The sequence below is a fragment of the Pyxicephalus adspersus genome, chromosome Z (genome assembly GCF_032062135.1).
Source record: "Pyxicephalus adspersus chromosome Z, UCB_Pads_2.0, whole genome shotgun sequence".
Taxonomy (NCBI): domain Eukaryota; kingdom Metazoa; phylum Chordata; class Amphibia; order Anura; family Pyxicephalidae; genus Pyxicephalus; species Pyxicephalus adspersus.
This window is the reverse complement of record NC_092871.1, coordinates 57091418-57113202: the sequence shown is the minus strand read 5'-3', so window position 1 is coordinate 57113202 and position 21785 is coordinate 57091418. Positions and strand designations below refer to the sequence as shown.

General features: G+C 41.2%; 1 protein-coding gene across 1 annotated transcript in view; it reads left to right on the top strand.

Moving 5' to 3' along the window:
* LOC140344264 (caM kinase-like vesicle-associated protein) overlaps positions 1–21785 on the top strand; it is a 79392-nt gene that overhangs the window by 26024 nt on the left and 31583 nt on the right. The window contains exons 2-3 of the mRNA XM_072431309.1: positions 19779–19883; positions 19986–20117. Coding sequence (XP_072287410.1) covers positions 19789–19883; positions 19986–20117 — 227 coding nt within the window. The 5' untranslated portion in view covers positions 19779–19788. The remainder of the gene's footprint in view (positions 1–19778; positions 19884–19985; positions 20118–21785) is intronic.

Below are 21785 nucleotides of genomic sequence, written 5' to 3'. Positions count from 1 at the left end.
TTTGAGAGTTTACTTTTTTGAGAGTAAATACAGAATTTTTTCTGGCTTTTTTGATAGCAAGTGGGATCAGAGTAAAATATCTGTATTTTTTTGAGAGAAATACAGAAATGTTTCTGGCTTTTTTGATAAATAGCAAGTGCTATCAGAATAAAATATCTGTATTTTTTAAGAGAAATACAAACATTTTTCTGGCTTTTTTGATAGACATCAAGTGCTATCAGAATTAAATATCTGTATTTTTTTAAGAGAAATACAGACGTTTTTCTGGCTTTTTTGATCTTGCTAGCTCATCATTAATTATGACTGGCTATATCAGGACCAGTGAGCTCTGAGGATTGCTTACGTGTCTTCATCACTGAACCTAAAAACCCAGTATTCCGTTACGTTAAACTTATGTGTTTTAGAAATAAAAAAGGAGATATGGATTATAGTTTCCCCCTGTGGAACAAATATTTTGTACTGTTGTCTGTGTTAATATTGCAGTTTATCCATCATTTCCTATCTAACGAAAGAGGTGACACTTGAACAGTAAATATCTATTCACTATCTATTCTAAGCAGCACATTGTAATGAAAACTTGATACACCGGATATACACTTTAACAAAATGAACATGAATACAATAAAATATTTCCACATACAAATTTATTTCTAAGGATGCAAGCATGTGTTTCACAAAGCAGGTTGATTTTCCAAGACTATTAAAATTGCCATCATCATCCTCATGCCTTCTAATGACTCACCTATTGAATGTCCTACGGTGATGATGGTCCAAGGGTACTGCTGGGATAGGAGTATTTAGGCAACTGAAGGAAAGTATCAGCTAAACAGACTATTACTTCACCATGATAGCAGTCCACATGTACTAATGTGTAACGCATCAATGGAGCAATTCTACCCCTGTTAGGTGAAGTTGACGTCAACTGCCTATGATTCAGCACAGAAGTCAGATCGTGTTCACATGACCCATTCATGCAGGGCAAAGCAACAAGTTCCCATTTATCAGTGTATAATGGAGATTATGGGTTTGGGACACAAATTATTATTATTATTATTATATAATAATATTATTTTTAATAAACAGGATTTATATAGACAACATTAAATAGGGGTTGCAAATGGCAGACAGATACACAGGAGGGCTACACAGGAGAAGCAGAGGACCCTGTCCTGAAGAGCTTACAATCAACTGCCTAAAACAATTTATAACTTGCCTTTAAAGCAAGAACAATAACAAAAAAATTCCCAGCACACTGGGGTCGTGGTGTTACACGGTGTCAAAAGTTTGCATAAAAAGAGGTATTATTTGCCTGCATTTGCACTTGCGTGTGGGAGTTGCACTGCCTTATCAAGGCCACTCTGTAAGTGTGGTCCTTCAATCTAATCTATGAGAGCTCCATCTTGGTACATATAAAGCATTGGAGCAAGTATGTCTGAAGACCATCTATCCCTCCATAAATGGGGTCACAGAAGTGTTTGTTATGGGTCACTACTGGACTGTATACCCAAGGGTGTCCAAGCATGATATCAGTGGATGAGTGGCAAGCAATATATTGAACCTATAGAGAGCTAGAGAGCGTGCATGTCCGAGAGTGGAAGGAATACAGTTCTGAGCTTTGCTCTAAAGAGTCTGCAAGAGGCTAATATCAATTCATCAACAGGGATTTATGATGACATATAAAACAATAAATGTATTAATAAATATCTCATAAACATTACTGCATTATATGTTTTATATCTGCCTGGAGTTTTTCTTTAAGCAGCTGTATATGTATGAGCATTTACATTGGGTATTTATTTTCTGTTTTTATTATTATTGTTTTGTGCAATATGTTCCCATTTTCACTTTTCTGCTTTACAGATGAGAAAACATTGAAAAGTTTACCTTAACTTCAACAAAAGCATTTACTGTGTACATGTTTGTTTTTGTTTAATGCCAATGTTATTTTGCTCCATATGTCTTCTGGTAATCATTCTCATCTTGGCTTCCGGTTACAATTTTCCTATTTAGGTCCCAGATTAGGAAGTTTGGTAAAACCTTTTCAGTGACTCCTGCCTCCTTCCATCCTTCTTTAAATTCACCTTCCTTCAGTTCTCCCATTTCTCTGTTCACAGATTGGAGCAAACATGCCTGGTATTTTCATATTTGGGGTCACAAGGTACAGGGTACACAGTGGGTAGTGAGGCTGAACAGCCTATGACAACTACCAGCCAATGGGAGTGCTGCTGGGTACCTTAACAATGGGCTCAATGTATACATTGCTTGTTGTTACAGGACAGCAATAGTGCAGTAGGAAAACATGGAATGTATGGCCAAAGATAATTGAACACAGCCATGTGCACTCATTATAAGTTGAGAGCCCTCAGCCTTGTGTAAACTCTAGGATTGACTTATAGTGCATACACATGCAAGGGTATAGTAAACCTTGAGGTGAAATTGTTGCTTTGTCCTGCATACAAAAAAATCTTCATGGCCAAAGCACACATAGGTCCCCTTTTCCCATTACAAAAAAAAGGTTTTGTACCAAAAAGGGGAAGATTTTACAGCTGTCCTGATGCATTCTGATCCCTCACTCTTTTGGTCCCCATCCCTGATTATTGTTTCAAACTGTGCAAGATTATTTCACCTGTCGCTGCCCCCCAAAGGTCTTGGTGTCTCTTGTCTGCAATGATCTAATTATAGAATTTAATATGTTAGAAAGGAGACAAAGAATTTTTGTTAATTTTGTGGTGGCAGAAGAGACAGTCTACTAATTGCTCCCCGATGGCCATAGGTAAATCATGAGAGTTAGATCCAAGCTTCTTTCAACTGGAGCTGAAAACATTTCTCTAATTAGAGCAAGTGGAATTGAAAGTCACTGTAGTTTATATGTTACTATATGCAGCAGAAGGACACAGCGTTCTGCCCATCCAGTCTAATGACATTTGCCTGTTTTACATTCTGCAATGTGCATTTCTTTGGAAATTAGCATCCTACATCTAATCATCTTCTCTGTTCAGGGGGTTTTACAGAATTGGAGGAGGGGGAGCTGGAGCTTGTTCTTTAAATCCTAATCTAGGTCTTAAAGGCATCTGATATGCTGATCACAGTATATTCAGAGTTAATTATCATTCTGTAAGGGATAGTTCACTTACCATATTGAATAAGGTGAAGCTCTGTTGACTTTAGCCATCCAATCATGTGCAAGCAAAAATAATGTTTTTTCACATTTCCTTGCATGGAATTGGGTATTCTTTGGAAATGAATTTTCTCCACATTCACTAAGCTAAGTGAATTATTTCCTGTGCAATTTGCTAAGTGAACAAACTAAGTACCTTTAGTAAATCAGTCCTATTGTCTTCTAAACATCAAGGTGATTGCCTGATGACTTGGCCCCTGTTCTCGATCCCTGGTTGACAGCCAGCACACTATTCTATTAGGTTTGGACCATAGAGAAGGTGGAGGCCCTGGGCAAAAAATTCCTAAAAGTCCTAAATCAGCCAATGTAAAGAAGAGTGGCAAAGTGGCCACATGTACTCTCTGCAATTGATACTTTCAGAGAATTAAAATTCTTTTCTGTCACTGAAAAAAGAAAGGTGGCGGTTTCACACATCTCACTTTTTTTTTGTACAAATACAGTGGCATACATCACTGATCTGCAAATAAAGGTGTCATTTTTTAAATTTTTCTGTAGGTCTATTTTATTGAGAAAAGATCCCTGATTCTTATTAGGACTTTTTGAGACCCTGTATCTGGCAAATTGTTATGTTCTGGGGGCTGAAATGAAGTTTAGCTCTCAGGGACCCTGAAAATTTCATTTGTACAGCAATCAGTGTAGGAGATATTAAGGTGTATAAATTAGGGTTAATGACAGCAGCATGGACACAGACACAGCTCTCACGCTGCTGCTGTACGAGGGGTAGGTGATTTTTTCACAGTACAAAGTGGGCGGAGCACAGCACCGCTGCAAGGTCTATAGAACACACCCACTCTCAGGGAGCTCACACTGGACTGACTTACAGTGCACTATTGAGCCGCCCATATGCAAATGCTGAGCGTCTCAATGAACCACAGCCCCCTCATCCTTGGGAACCTATGCTCTAAATCAGCGGTCGCCAACCTTTTAGAGCTCACAAACCACAAAATTTGACGACCACTGCTCCAAATTATTCCACATGTGCTGTGTCCTCTTGATCAGTGGTGATGTTTTATGCACCATGGGGGAGTGGGAAATGCAGTGTGCTTTGCTTTCAATCACTGCAGTGTACTTTAAATCAGTGAGACATATTTTCTAGAAGGTGTGTACCCTAAAACATTAGGCTTGTGCTGTACACTCTTGATTATTGGTAAGTCTGAGATGTGCTGTACATTTAGGATCAGAGGAGGTGTGTTGTATACACTTCATCAGTGTGTAAAAGTGTATATTTGTGACTGTTAGTGATGTACTCTGGATCAGTGGTATGTGTTATGTACTCCCAGACAGTCAATGGGAGTATTCTGTGTACTTTGAAAAAAAAACATTTGCTATGTACCAGGATATTTCATATATTCAGGATCAGTGGGGACATAATGTGTACTGCATATAATTGGGAATGTGCTGGATCAATAGCTGGGTTCTGTGTGTTTTGGATTATTCGGAACAAACTGTATAATTAAGATCATTTGGGATAATCTGTGTACCCTGGACATGCTGTCTACTCTGGATCACTGGAGACACAATGTGTGGTTTGGAGCAGTGTACTTTAGTAATGTAAATTCTGAAGCTGTGATCTCTGAATCAATAGGACATATTAAGGTTAATTTTCTAAAAGAATATAGGCCAATCACATAGCAAAAAGGGAATTATCCCCTTGCAAATGAAATTTCCTTTAGCTTAGTAAATGAAATGAAGCTCTGTTGACTTTAGCTATCCTGTCAAATGCAAAGAAAAATCATGGCTTAGAGATTTCCTTTCACATTGCGTGCATATTCTTTGTAAAGTGAACTATCACAAGATTCACTAAGCTAAGTGAATTATCCCTTGCAAGGTCATAATATACCTTATTAGGCAAACAGCCCTAATTGCTTAGTTTATCAATCCTACTGTGTACATTGGATCAGTGGGGACAAGCTGTGTACTGTGCAACTTGAAACTTTTTTCTCTGCCTTATTTATCTTACAGCTCCCCCTCCTCTTCCATCTCTGATTTTATTTTCTCCTCGGTATAAATATCTTTTCCTTGTTTTCTCTATTGCTCCTGTGTGCCTTCTATCTCTCCTGTCTGACAGCACGCAGTTCTCCCGGGAGAGTGGAAATTGCCTGGCGCAAAAGACTTCTTCCACTCCAAGTCATTGCGGCTGGTGTACCACACAATGCATGGGACACAAACTGAGCGGGTGTATGGGAAAAAGGGGGTCTGACACACTCCATTCACTGGGTATGATGGTGCATCCTATATAAGAGTTTAGGATGTTTATGTATCATTCTAAAACAAAGATTTCCCTTGGCTTAATAAATGAGATGAAGTTCTACAAAATTCAACCATCTAATACCATGAAAAATCCTATTTTTTTAGGTGTAGTTGCATGTATTTTAAAGTGAACTAGATTTTTTCAGACATGACTAGGGTACCTCAGATGAATCCATAGCTGCTAAACCTTGACCAATTATTACCATACCCCCTTCCAACATGTACAACTAATAAATAGCACACACCATAATTATTGGTAAAAATTGGCCATAGCAGGCCCTTTTATTTAACAATATTACATTTCTTATAAGATATCAAAAACACCATTTTTTAACCAAAAACCAAACATTTTCAGTCTGCTGAGCAGGGAAAAAACACCCTCCTTTTTAGTCCATGAACGTCCCACTCCTCTTTTTTCTCAAGCATCTCCGCTCCACTTCCCGGCCCCCAGCCGCCCGTACACCGACTCGGGGACAGTTAGCGGGTTCTACCTCAAAACCTAGCCCCCACAACAACCAAGTGTCATGCAAGGCAACCCATAACAGAAAGACCCATACCCTTATGGGTCCCACCCCCCGTATATTTTGCAGCCGCAAAAAGTCACACTTAATATCACTTAATAAGTCCCGCATGGGCCGGGTCCCCAAATCGTTCCCCCCAGCATGAATCACCAAAATATTAGGGGGCTTATCTAAACAAGCAAACCTGTTGACTTCCAGAACCACCCTCCGCCACTGCATGCCCAGAATCCCAATCCAGTGCACATAAGCCATCTCCTTCCTCAGCCCCAACTGCCGTCCACTCTGGCGCATATCAGCTCGTCCGGCCCCCCAATAGACAAAGGAGTGACCCAGGATCAAGAACAAGCATGCAGGCCCATCTGAAAACAAAAAGAAAATAAAACATATACCAAGGATCAAAAATTCCCACCACCAACTCCCCTTCCCACCACTGTCCAGCCACACCGACCCTACTTACAACAAATGCGGTCGTACATACAACCGAAAACAATGGGATTCCCAACGCCCAATCTTTCGGATCACGTCCGGACCCAGGCCCCATCGGGCCGCCTCCGGGGCTGCACTGATCCTAAACGAATGAGCCCAATACTCTCCAGCCTGCCTGCCCGTAGCAACCACACATTTCCCGAACACCGATCCAAATTGAAAGCATGTAACAAAAGAACCATCTTCATGTACAAAGAAAGGCCCATCCCCCCCGGTCGTTCGGCCAAATACTCACCCACCACCTGAACCGGGCACAGATCAGCCCCCCCACAAGCCCCGAAGTTCCAAACGCACCCCTTTTCCTAACTGATCTGTTTTCGACCTGCAGATCCAAATCAGCACCATCCTTCCGTCCAGCTGCACATCAGCCCACCCCAGACCCCCTGCCTGACCTCGATTTGGACACATCACTTTGCCCAACCATAATGCCGCAAAAAACGTGACCACAAATATCGCCTTAAAAATCACCGCCTCAAAAGTACTGAAACAAATAGCCCCCAGGCTGCGACACAAATCTTGCAACATACCTAACGACACCGGCCGTCTCCGATCCTTCCGGCTCCATCCTCGTCTATAAACCTTCAGCGCCTGACGAACCACAAAACTTTTTGTAGCATCCACCCAGCCTAGCAACTTGAACAGATAATTCCACAACAAAAACAACAAAACCGACTCCTCCCCTCCCCTATGGCACAGGCCCGACCCTTCCCCCCTTAAAAACAAAAACCATTCCTTCCAGACCCCCTCATAACCCAACCAAGTCCCCATATCAACGGACTGCCTGATTAATTCGGCAAGGACCCCCATATCACTTGCCACACCTCCTTCGGACATGGGTCCCGTGTTCTTCCGCCTCTGGAGCCACCTCCCGGAACCGTGTCCACTGGAAACGAGAAATGGAACTCCATCAACTCCATCCACAAAGATCTCTCATTGCACTGCTCCAAAAAAACGACACAAAATCAAATCACCCCGCAAGACCCGCATCAACCGGATAAAATGCCCAGGGCCAGTGACCCCCGCAGTGGCAGCTGCCAGCCGCCTGCAAAATATCCGGCCCATCGGCATTATCCTGCAAGCAAACTGGAGCTTCCCCAAAAGTGACTGTAATTCCAGCAACCTAATTTTGCCCAAACCACTAGCCTTCCTCACCGCCTCCTTAAGCTCGCATAATTTTTCCTCCGGAAGCCTGCATTCCATGTGCACCGAATCCAGCACGATCCCCAAAAAACAAATCTCAGTGACCGGACCACCTGTTTTGTCCCCCGCCAACGGCACACCCAGCTTTTCTGTAACATGCTGTAACATACCCAGCAAATTGGCACACACTAGTGACCCTTGTGGACCCACACACAAGAAATTATCCAAATAATGAATAATGGATGTGAGCCTTGAAACCTCCCGAACCACCTATTCAACAAAAGAACTAAACAGCTCAAACAAAGAACACGACACTGAACACCCCATGGGTAAGCATTTGTCCACATAAAATGCACCCTCCCAACAACAACCTAGCAAACGAAAACTCTCCGGATGTACTGGTAACAAGCGAAAAGCCGACTCAATGTCAGCCTTAGCCATCAAACAACCCCTCCCTGCCCGCCTAACCAGTGAAACCGCTACGTCAAAAGAAGTATATGCCACCCTACAAAGGTCTGGCGCAATCCCATCATTTACCGACTCACCCTTAGGGTAAGACAAATGATATATCATCCAAAATTGCTGTGGTTCCTTCTTAGGAACCACCCCTAGGGGGGACACCACCAAATCCGCAAGGGGCGACTCCTGAAAGGGGCCTGCCATGCGACCCAGTGAAACCTCTTTTGCCAATTTTGCTGAAACCACCCCTGGATTGGCCAACGCCGACTTCAATTTTTTTATCCCAGCAGGGATACTCACAAGCTTGCAAGGGATCTGGAAGCCTTCTGTAAAACCTTCCAGCAAAGCCCTCACCGCCTCCCGAGCAGGATACTTACCGAGAAAAAGGCAGAGACTTTCCACCTTCACCGGCGTCATCCCTTTTTTACCGCAAGCTCGGCGGCACGCCTCCTCCCTTTGGAAAGACAGCGGGCACCTCAATGTGCCCCTCCGCAATTGGAGCACTCATGTTTGAAGTGACATGTCGCTCCAAATTTACAAGTTCCTTCATTAAACAACCAGCAAAAGCCTTTTTTCTTACCGGCCAGGGATCCCGCGGCTCCAGAACCCCCAGCACCCCCTTGAAAGGACTGAGGGCCCAGTCTTGCCGATGACATCAGCCGCATCCAGAGGCTGATATCCTTGTGATCCCATTTCATACCGGGCCACATCGCTTTTTGCTGCCTAAACTGCTCGTCATACCTGAGCCACGCAATACCCCCATAAACCCTATGAGCTTCACTAATAGCATCCAAGTAGCAAAACAAAGCTGAGCAGTTGTCAGGCGCCCTTTCCCCCACAATGCTGGCCAAGATAGCAAAAGCCTGGAGCCAGTTTTGAAAAGTCCTGGGAATCAAACACCACAGGCCTTTCTCCTCCCCAGTCCGCCTACCGTCCCCCAACTTCAACTCTCGCCCACCAAAACGTTCAACCGTTCAATTAAAAAATTTCCACATATTCGCCTCTCCAAATTTTTTCTCCCACCTCTTGTGCCAAGTGAGCGCCCAACGGGCCCTCAAAGCAAACATACACCTCCCCTTTTGCTCCATCCATCACGCCTGACAAATTAGGCTCCCCACTGCCCTCACGGCGCCCATCCCCATCCCCTGCACTACCACCGCCAGCCGTGCCAACGGATCGTGGAGTGGACACCCCACTGCCCCCCGTCGGCACAGGATTGTCCTCCCCCTGGTCTTGCCCTGGGCTCCTACCCGCATCTCCCATCACTCTGCAGCCTGCTTCAGACCCTGGTATACTACCAACCCCTGCTTCTATGTCTTCCCTTCTCCCCTGTCATGAGGCCCTCTGCCAAATTAGCTTCAGGCCTACTTTTAAATGAATCCTGGGATTCTTCAAAGGTTTCAGTGTGTTGCTTCTATTGCTTTGAACAATAGACCTCTTTCAGTCTATAACTGTCCTCATCAAGCAATACACAGCAAGTAGTTGGCAGTGTTTGGATCGAACTTCAATCAGATTTCTACTGTAATTTGTTTGATATCAAGTGGTGCAAGGCAGTAAAATAGATAATGTTCCCTGAATGATTTTTGACAAATATTGATTGTGAGATTGTGCATACACCTAGGAGCGTATACCTAGTGTTATAATTCCTTTCCCATAAGCTGTCTGACTGTATGCCCCTGAGGGTGCGCAGTATCAATCAGAGCCTTGTAAATAAAATGAATACGAGCAGCTTTGTTATCCAATGCTGTCTTACATATACAGAAGCCAAAGGATATTATTTGCAGTATGTATCCCATGTCCAGTAGCATGCCCCTGTGTATCCAGGGATAGTGGTTCTGGTTAGGCAGTGGAAGGAACATAAACTGCCAGACTTTGCAAAACTTCTGACTCCCCAAAATATCCTGTTTTTTTGAGTCTAATAAACAGGACAACAAATATTGAATGCTCTCTAAAAAAATATAAAAGAAACACAAATTTCGGCTGCAAAAAAAGAAAAAAACTTTAACTTGAATCTAGATGTTTTAGGCAAGAGAAAGTACATTTTGCACAGCAGCATTTCACACAAACCTTCTAAAAAGCAGCAACCATAAATGTTTACAGGTGTCACAGTCATTTGCCAGCTTTGCAGCCCTGTAGGTAGATATTTAGAGGAATGAAGGGAAATGACAATTTATTGTGGCCGCCATAGCTAAGCTGCCATATCCAGGGCGAAAAGAGACTTTCATTGCTTGGAAATATTGCACAGCTGGATAGAGTTTTAATAACGGATTTCAGAAATTGAAACAATCAGGTATCAATGTACAAACAATTTTCAACTTGCTGGTGGTGCCTCCCACTAGCACAGAACCTAAGGAGCCAGGAATGTGGATCTCAGGCTTATCAAGGACAGAGCTGTGTGAAAGAGCCTGGAATTCTGCTGCAGGAAACATGTTTAAAAAAATAAAAGCTGGATTTAATATAGAATAAGTTAGCATGTGTATAAAAAAATATATTCATGAGAATGAGGGGCAGTTCTCTATATGAGCATCTTCCAAAGGAGTGCATGAGCATCAGAACCCAGCAGTATGTGTTGCTGCAATCTTTTCCCATGTACCCAATAAAAAGCACCCCTTCATCACTTTTACAGTTCAGTAATGTTTGTAATCACAATGATTCTCTGTAATAATCATACAGTTTTCAACTTTCCCCCATAAAATAGAACTTAAAATTTAATCAGAGATTAAAGGAAAATTACATATATAATGCTGTCAGCACTGCCCTCTGCTTTCATGGAGTCGTAGAGAGACGCATCCCTCCATCCCTTTTCACTGTTGAAAAGCAGATGCTGCTACCACGCTTCTACCAGTAGGCAGCTCTTCCACTCTAGCCATCACCCCAACCTTTTACCTTGCATCTTCCAACACCTTGGTACGCCTATATTTACCCTGGTCAGTGGCCTATTTGAAATTCTTTGCAGTCTATTCAATTTGTTTCCTTTCCATCTATATCCAAACTCTAAACATTTGTTATTACTGCGCTCATTCAACAAATCTCCCATGAAGAAACTGATTTGGCGGAATGTGACGGTAGTTGAGACAATTTATCAATAACTTCCATTTGTCTTATGTACCTAAATACTTTCTCCCCCATTATGTAATGATAGGTTTATGTTTAACTTAGAATGAACTATGTTTAAACATCTTTTGCTTAATCTATTACCAAAAAAATTGTTGTTTTTTTTTATCACCTATCGCTTACAAAAATTCCCTCATCCATCCATCTAGAAGGGAATGCGCTTTTAACCTGGTTTTTGATTTACATTGTGGGTTGGCAACACAATATCTTTTTGGGATAGAAGACTGATGTAACCCTTTATTTACTAAGTCCCTCTATACCAGGCATGGGCAAACTACGGCCCGTGGGCCGTATATGGCCCAATGGGGATGTTTCTCCAGCCCTTTGGTTGTTCCCCAGTTCCCGGATCTGAGCCTGCGATGGTAGAGTGGGTGGGTTGTGTGCAGTGACACAGCCCGCCCACTCTCCCATCGCAAGCTCAGAGCCTGCGATGGCGGAGTGGGCGGGCTGTGTCCCTGCACAAAACCTGCCCACTCTCCCATCGCAGGCTCTGAGCTTGCAATGGGAGAGTAGGCAGGCTGTCACTGTGCATAATCCGCCCACTCTCCCATCATAGGCTCTGAGCCTGCGATGGAAGAGTGGGCAGGGTTATGCCATCATGATGTCATGTTCAGGGGCGTCATGATGGCATAAGCACACCTACTTTACCATCGACCCGGCCCCTCTGGGAAATTTTTTTTCAGATTGTGGCCCCGGACTAAAAAAGTTTTTCCACTCCTGCTCTATACTCAGCAAGCATGTGCCTACAAGTACTAGTCTGGTGTAGAACATCAAATAGCTTGGAAGTGCCTTGTTGGCAGTACTCCTTATGTCATCTATGGGTAGACAGGTAGGCCCCACTTTGTCCAAGTTCTTAAATTAGGAGGACACTGCCATTTTGACCCCCACCCCTCAAAGCCCCAACCCTCCAGTGGTGGCCATAAAGTCCTCAGCACTCTAGCATCTGTAGGGCCAGATTTTACAGCCACAGTACTCAGCAGCTGGAGTTGAGCTTTCCCCCCACATGGTGCTACTCTCCCCACCACACTGGCTGCAATGACAAAGTCTCTAGAGGCTGCAGATGGCTGTCAAATCAACAGGTGAGCCCTGCACATTATACTGTACAGCTTTTGTACCAGCACTATATGCAGGGATAAAAACTGTCACATTAACAGCTATTAAGTCATATGTGCCTGTGATGATGCCAAGTGAGAAAAGATCACTGAAGTCCCATTCATCAATCTACTCCCAATCTGCAAACAAGTAATCCACAAGTGTTCAGCACTTCCAGGCTCTTATCTTCAGTCTTCCACTGCACTGAACCAGATTCAGACCAGGGCCAGAATTGCCAACATTTCTATTTTTTTACAAGCAAAATGCCAGTAAAAATGTGGACATGCAATTTTTTTAAACGGGAGGTGTCGGAAGAGAGTTTTGTGTGAAAAATTGTGGGCATAGTCATTTGGAATTCACCTGTTTAAGGCCTTCCCACTGACACTATGAAGTGCAACTTTATAAATTCAAAGGCAAACTGGTAATTACATTTCCCCACAGGTGGAGAATTCCAGCTGGGCGATGCATCTTTTTTATGTTAGTCAATGACTTAGCACTGATCTATAACACTGGGGAACAATTTTGAACATTTTGAACAAAATTGAAGTCAGCATTTTTTGATGACTTCAATTTTTAAACCTATTTACACTAAAATAGGTATGCTGATTATCACTGCATCATAAAAAAATAAATATTTTCTGCTACTTAGTCTAATCCATGTGTCCTATACTAAAAAAAAAAGTTCATTGAATCAAAATCCGAAGTCTGATTCTGTCTAGGATGTTAGGATCTTAATTACAATTACAGTTAATTACACATATAGATGCGATTAGCTACATTTTCTCATTTTGCAGTTACTATGTAATCTCTATACATAACTAACTTTTGCCTCATAGTTCCATGACATTAAAAAAACCTTGCAATCCTGTGACTTGCGTTGCAGAAACCAGCAGTGGTCGCCCATCATGTTGGGGTTGCACTGGCCTTGATATTTTGTTTCCATAACAGAAATGTCCTAGTGGAACCTCTCCCCTTGTTCATCACTCGCATCACCCAAATTTTGTGGGAAGAAGTCCAGATGGGAATGTAAGAAATGAATTTTAAGTGACATTCAGCATCCAAGTTGATGGTATGCCGTTATCATGTTGTTCACGAGTTTAGCATGGTTTTCAGCTCGCTGGTTTCCCAGAAAGTTTTGTGCAACAAGCACAAATGAATCCCAAGCAGCAAGTTCAAGTGAATTGAGTTTGTCTCTGAATGTGGCATCATGCATCAAATTGCGGATTTGGGGATCAACAAAAATGCCTGCTTTCAGTTTAGCATCTGTTTTAACTTTTTCAAACTTTTCTTTCTGATACCGAAAAACCATACCATCACGGCTCATTGCAACGACAAAGTTTTTCATTAATCTAAGTTTAATATGAAGTGGTGGAAGGTGAACATTCTGTGGATCAATGAGTGATTTATGGTTCACGTTGTACTGGCCAACAGTGTATTCAGGCCTGGGAGGCCATTCTTTCACTTTGTAATGGTTGCTGTCATAACGACTGTTCCACAGGCACAAAAAGCACATATATTTTGTATATCCCAATTGCAGGCCAAAAAGGAGTGCCACCACCTTCAGGTCACCACAGTTATTCCACTAATGTTCTGAATAGTTTATCAATTTCAAAATGACCTCCGTGGATTCGTATGTCTCTTTCATTACCTCCGCATGAGCAAGAGGAACAGAAGGTTTTTGTTACCTTTATGCAACAATACAGCTTTCAAATTTGCTTTGCTCGAGTCTATGAACAATCTCCACTGCTCTGGTATGTATTTGCAACCTAACTCCATCATCAGATCACTCATGTCGGTACAGAAGCAAATGTCTTTTTCCAACTTGTAATACCCTGTGAACTTTGCGTGACGATCACAAAAGTGTGAAGTTGTCATTCCGCTTTGTAGCAAGTTCCACTCATGTAATCTGGAGGCTAACAGTTCAGACTTCTCTTTTGACAAAGATTGGTCCCTTACTAGATCATCTAAATCCGATTGGCTTATAAAATGTGGCTTACCCTCTTCAAATTGGGGTTCAAAACATTAATTAACCTTGACATCATCCTCCTGTCCCTCATCCGACATGTCACTGTCAGTAACCACAGGTGTAGGAGGGACTGGCACTGTATTCTCTGCATCATGTGGCCCTGACTTCAGAGCAGATTCACAATTAGGATAGATGATTTTTGACTTAGTCTTCTTCGAAAGCCCAGCAATTTTACTCATACAGAAGTAGCAGTCCGAGTGATGGTCTTTTGGCTCACACCAAACTATAGGCACAGCAAAGGACATTTGCGTCTACTCATCTTTAGCTCAAAACAGACTCACTATGGCCTAGCTGTACTATCCAATAAGATGGTTTCGCACTAGAGACAAGCCCTTGGTCCATCTTGCCCTATATACCTATTTCTGAGGTCAGCTCACTGACTTGCCCAGACATGCCCAGTCGCTGCTGGAACATGCATGCCACCTGGGGACGTGATTCAGCTAAGGTGGCAGCAGGCATAGTGGTAGCTTCAACTGTTATAATGTTCAAATGTAAAAATACATTACCCAATTACCGACCATTTGAACAGCTATAGCACACCTATAACCTAAAATCTGTATGTGATAGGCAAATTCTGAGTTCAGATTTGGAATCAACACACTCGATATCATGTAAATCACGTGTTATTCTCAGTAGCAAAATCGTTGTTGTGCAGTGTTATGAAAGTGCAGTTAGTTTTCTTCTATCACAACAGTTTTTTTTCTCTACCGCTTATATTAATGCGATTACTGTAGTGTGGATTTGTATTGGCTATTCATTTAGATGCAGGACAATGTGGTCAGAGGTTGTGCGCTGCTCTACGTAGTTAATAAGCAAAATTTATTTTTCTACTTTCACACGTATTTCCTTTCTTTCAGATCATGTCTGGCTCTGCTGTTTCTCGTCATAAGTGCCTAAACAACCCTGATTCATTTTGTTATATTTGTGGTAGTTTCACCATTCCCAGTCAAAGGGCAAACATCAACACATTTGTAGAGCGAGCCTATTTACTTTTGTATAGTGAATAGTGAAAACTTCAGGATATAACAAGAAAAATAATGTAACATAGAGTATCCTAGTATACCAACGGCTATACATACCCAGTGGCTCATTCAGATGAAATCCCAGTGCCGGTTTTGGTTACAGTACCTTCTCTTCAAGAACATGATTATGGTGGTGAACTAGGTGACAACAATGAAGAGGAGTTTGAAATTGAAGAGGACTCTGTTCGTAAGAGATTTGATCAGCATGAGTTGAGTGATTTGGCACGTAATTTGGGAATATCGAAGAAGGCTTCAGAACAAAAACATTTGTGCAGTACTTTAGAACTGACAGTGGGTTTGTGTATTGCCATAACATGCATGGTTTATTGGAGGAATTGGGAATTCCAATCTATAACTCAACTGATTGGCGACTATTCATCGATAGCTCAAAGCGGAGCTTAAAGTTTGTCCTCCTTTAAAATGACAATAAATTTGGGTCAGTCCTAATTGGCCATTCAGTTTCTCTTTGTGAAGAATATGCAGACATAAAGAGAGTCATTGAGTTATTGCAATATCACCAACAAAATTGAGTCATCTGCATTGACCGTAAAATGGTATGCTTCCTTCTTGGTCAGTAACGCGGATACACCAAGTATCCCTGTTATCTTTGCATGTGGGATAACAGAGCCCGTGAGAGGCATTCGGTGGAAAGGAATTGGCCTCCAAGATCTGGCCTAAATTCAGGTTATCAAAACATTCTACATGAACCACTTGTTGATAGAAAGAATATTATATTCCCGCCTCTGCACATGAAACAGGGTTTGATGAAGCAGTTCGTTAAAGCTTTGCCAACTGAAGGAGACTGCTTCAAGTACCTCATTTTGGCATTTCCTAGCCTGTCAGCCTTGGTAGCTCATCAAAGATGAACATTTCATCAGGACAATGTCAGAAGTCGAAAAGAATGCTTAGTTTTCATTCAAAGCCATTGTCAAGGACTTTCTTGGAAACACACGAGCAAATAATTACACAGAAATTGTCCAGAAACTCTAAGAGAGCTACAAAATGCTTGGTTGCAATATGAGCATCAAAGTGCATTTTCTGCATTGCCATCTTTCTAACTTCCCGGAAAACCTTGGTGCAGTCAGTGATGAGCAAGGTGAACAATTTCACCAAGATTTGAAGGTCATGGAAGGACAGTATCAGGGTAGATGGGATATACATATGATGGCTGACTGTTGTTGAGGCATCCGGCTGTATTGTCCTAACACTGAACAAGCCAGAAAAAGTTAAAAAGATACATTTTTACCTAAACCGCTTACCTAATTTTCAAATGTTTTACTGTAAAAAAAATGGCATAGAGTAACAATAAATCCATTGTATGAACAAAAGAGATTTAAATAAACAGTAAATTCAATAAATCTGGTACTTTATACACCCACGGAGAGGTGTTTATTCTCCCCAGTGGACACCTGAGAGATTGGAACCTCACAGTATCCCCAATAAACATCTCTTCAAACCTTTTCAAGGTTTGGGATCAAGTCAACCCCAATGCAATGTACAGCCAACAAAGGCAGATCTGTAGAAAAGTATCAGATAAGAGAATGGTGTAAGACGACAATGTTGTTTTGTTTACCATTGAAAAGAAAGCAATTTATGATATAGTAAATAAAGCAACAAATCACTATAAATAAAATAAAGACTTTGATTATAATCAATTCCATTTGTTATGGTGATTCTAGGCTGACAGGGAAGATGCTAGACATTATATACATTGGTTTACAGTGCTGACTGCATAGGAATACACAGCAACACTCTGCTGAGAACTGCACTTCTCATCATTCTCAATCACCATGCTATGATAATGTGGGCATTGTGGTTGGGTGCTAGAGAAAGGAGTACGCCTGGAATGATGCAGTTCTGGAGTCTTACTTGATTTTACAATGTGATGTAAGGCAGGAGTACCAGTTTCCCACTCCTCCCCTGCACATAATGCCCCTGATTCATCAATAAAATCCGTGCTCGCTGGAAGCGCGAAAGTACGCACGGCCAGCGATCGCGGTTTACCGCGGTTCGGACTCGAGTGTGCGCGTACACTCGCCTCCTCACTGCCAGCCGGATTCCAGCCTTCACAATAATAAGCAATAGGGAGCGCGAATCTGCCAATTAAGGCGATTAGATTTCAGCTGCGCGATTAAGGAGGATCTGTTAAGCTCAATCAAACCTAAGCGCACAGGTGATAGTAATTCACTTGCAATTAGCACCCATTAGCACACATTTTTCCTTTGGTCTTTTAAATATACCATTGTTTGATATTTTTGTTCAGTAAGTGCAAAAACTGTATTGATTTAATTTCAATATTTTATTTATATTTATTTATATTATTTATTATATTTAAATATAATTTCCATGTTTAAAAATGTACATCTGGACCCTGGAATACAGCTATGTCCGATGGGCTGAACCAGTTTTATGTAGAGGAAGGAATGCCAGTGTACATACAGTAATATATGATAGTAAGTTAGTATGATAGATAGTAAGGGAGAAGCAGAGCTGGACACCACCATTGATGTATTGTTACCTGTTTGTTTCAAGTGAAACATAAAACAATGGTAGCATTTTAATAGATAATCAGGTCAGGGGTCAGGAAAATATTAGATTTGTCAGTGCTTGGTTTGTCTTAGGGAAAAAGTAAATCTGCTTGCAATATGGTGTAAATATGCTCAGCATATTTGCACATTGGGGCACTCTTATCTGCTAAATGGTCTCCATTCAGTATTGTGATTACTGCTAAATGGTCTCCATTCAGCATTGTGATTACTGCAATGTCTCTTGTCGCTCCTTTGCAGTTGCAGTTACCTTTGTCTGGCCTTCTTCAGAGGTGGAAGACATCAGCTATCCTTCTGCACTGGACCATGCCAAGCCTATACATTGATCTGTGCATGTGTACACAAATGTCCTGACAGGTGGGCAGAAGAGACATAATAGCTTTCTGCCAATAAAAAAGTTTGTCTGTTGGAACTTTTTTTCTAAGCAGACTTTTATTCTGCTTTAATCAGTCATCCAATTACTATGTCATACTATGTCATAAGTACTATGTCATCTGAAGGCCAGAATAGAAATAATTCAGAGCTTCTGGGGATTGATAATGTCCTAGCAGAGCTCAGTGGGCAAGAAAGGTGAGCAAATACAGTTTATATTTACAGAAACCAAAAGCCAAAGACTGCCAGAAGAATAACATTTTCAAAAGTTCATTGTACTTCAGTGTGAATTTGTGTAGGGTTTTGTTCAGGTGTTATGTGTGTATCAGTTGGATAGAAGAGGTTTGTGCACTGACTGTATAGTACATGCTGTGGGTGTGTCTATGTTTGTGCAGTGGCTAGAAGAAACAGGCTGTGTGCAGTGATCTGTATTTAGCCCATCTGTTCCACACTTGCTCATACTGTGCCACATCAAGCTTTTGGTTTCAGCACCAGATCTGAAGCCGCAGTAAATATCATGACAACTGCTGCTCAGTCTTCCTGTTCAGCAGATACATATATTCCCAGCACAGCATCCATCGCAAACTCCAGGGCAAGATTGGTATGAGCAATTTGTCATGCCCTATTATCTGATATACCATAACAATATTGCATCAGACATCTGAGAATCTGCTTCAAATATCCCGGATGGCATTTATTACCAATGTCAATGACAGTGCAGTCATGTCCAAAGGGTCATGGATAACCATAATGGAGAGCACCTTTTTTATCTCCTTCCCACAGTTTTCCAAACCATCTTCTAGTAAAATTCTGCCAACTGTAAAGCCCACTGAACTTTATTTATAAATGTATCATATAATTTTTTGTTTCTGAGAAATATATTTCTATGATGTCCTGCAATGTAGTGCATCAGTACCTGCCAAGTGTGCATACAGTGAGTTCATAAAAAAAGCCATGGAAAGGGGAAGGGGGAAGACATATGATCTACAGACCATGTAAAAGAGTCATTGAAACCAAAAAATGTACACACTAGAAATCTACATTTTATTTAAAAACATCAGTAAGCAAAAATCACTTTTGTGGTCCATAGTCCCAGTGCCTTCCTAATCCACTGCCAACCTGTACTGTGCTTGTAAATAATACCTCTGGCACTAGTAGGATTTCTTTAATGATTTGTGCTTCAGAAGATGAGATGGCTCTGTGTTGTGCCCAGAGGCAAGATGCTATTGAAAATATATTCTACCTATTTCCACATGTTGTCAAAGTAACAAATGCCTAACAAAAAGTCACAGATTTATATGTATACTGTGCTCTCTGTATCATACAGCTTACACTATCCTGTTCACTCTTCAGCTATCTTTTTTTTTTACGGCAGTCAGCAGACAAGAAAATGATACGTGAAGAAAGGCTTTTTATAAAGTTTACAGGATGTAACATGATTCTAGGTGATATAAAAAGAGTTGTAGATGTCATTGGGCCCCCTTAGCCATTGGCCCAGTAGTAGTTGTCACACAGTATGAATTCTCTTCCATTATATTCTATTCTTCTCCGATATTACCTTGTTTCTTCTAGTGCAGCTGCCATGCCTTTTGGATGCATTAGTGTCCGCAATGAGAAAACCTACAACTGTTTCTCTGACATCACAGACAAATATGAGATTGGCCAGGTTCTCTGCGCGTGAGTATTGTGCTTCTTAAGTCATGATTGTGTTTTTTTCCTGTGTCTTTTTGGTGTATGGGTCAAAAAAGGGTAGCAGAAATTGTTTTTACTTTTTTGCAGGAAAGAGTTTTGTGAAATCTGCCTGGCTCGGGAGATGCAGACAGACCACCTCTTTGTCTGTAAAAAGTTTTTGAAGAAAGATGGCCGGAAAGTGAGAAGGGCAGCAAAGAATGAGATCATGATCCTGAAAATGTAAGTAAAAAGCAGTTTCTTGTAGCAATTTAGCAGCTGCCCTAAGTCTTAGTTCAGGGAAGAAACCCACTGCAGAACATCAAGAAGGATGGCACTGTCTGAAACAAAGTCAGTCACCAGAGGCTGCAACTATAGCTATTTGTATGATGGGCAAAACATGGTAATGTAAATGAAGAATGGGGAATCAAACATTGAGTTTAGATCATTATAAAAAAAATTATTTGTAACTATCATGCTTTCATAAAGTCGTGGAGTAGAAATTACACATTTTTGATGTGCTAATGAGAATTATGAGCTTTAAAATTTTGTTAGTAACAAAAATCTTTAAATTATTGCGGGTTGTTATCTCTTATCAGGGAAGATGAGTATGAAACTCCTACTAAACCAGCTGCAAATACATGTTTGGGTGCGAAAATATCAGGTAACCACGCTACTTCATGCTACTTTCCTGAAAAGATGAGGTATTTTCTGTTTCTATCCTGAATACAAATAATGCAACCACCACATTAATAACTGGTAATTTTTTGGCCTTTAGGGTACCCCAATTAGGCCTAAGGGATAGAGGTAATCAGAAATAGTCTACCAGAAGTATATGGGGTAGGGGGGGTTGTATAAATGACTGTATTGGTGGAGGGCATTTGGTGAACTTTATATTGGCTGCTGTTGGTGTGGGAATATTGTATATATATTGTTGCTGGAGCCTAACTTTTGGAAACTAGTTACTAGTTTTCTGTAGGATTTGTCTAGGCTTTCATTCATTAGTAGATCATAGAGAATTTCCCGATAGGTTGTAGTGTTGCAGTGACTTGAAAAGAGATGGGTACATTTATCTATCTGTTATCCTGTTAGACATGAAAACTAAACTCTGATTAGTTGCTATGTCTTTAAATAATGATGAACACTTTTAGCATGTTAGTAGAAAACGCCTAATGAGTTTGATAGAAAGATCTGTTTATCTTGAAAGCCATTTGCAGCAAAAATCTTTTTTGTTTTACAGATTAACCCTTAAAACCACCAGGGGGATACCCCTTTTACAGGGGAGGGTAATAATATTGACCAACACATCATTTTTTTATCTGTTTGAGCAGCAATATCAGTGATCAGATAAAGTGGAGAACAGTCTCGCTTTTTCTAAGCCAACCCTTGAGTAGATTGGATTATGGTCAGCTGAAAACCAGACAGCATTATAATATGCTGTGCTCCCAAGTCCCATGAGTTTAGCTGCTATCTATCTCATAAGCCTGGTAGCCTTAATAAAATCTTGCCATCTTCTTGCTTATAAGGCTTAAGTTTTGTTTTTTTTAAACAATGGGTTCAGATTTTCTATCTATGGAGGAGAAAAGGGCAGACCATCACACAGAGAAGGACCAATGTAATGATGGCCATATATTGGTAGAGAGAAATTTCTACAGCTGTATCCTGAAGATAGTCCTGCTGTGACTTTTCCTAACTCAGCTTCATTTTACTGGAGAGATTGGAACAGTTGCTCATTTGATTCAGAATCTCCAGCAAATAATTTCTAGCAGAAAAAATGCACCCCAGTACAGTGATAGAGAATGGAATGAAGAACCTAACTGGCTGTATGGACAGCAGACTTGTTTCTTTTATATATTTCAAGTCCTGTAGCTGAATTTCCAAAATATCAAATATAGACAGAATATACCAAAA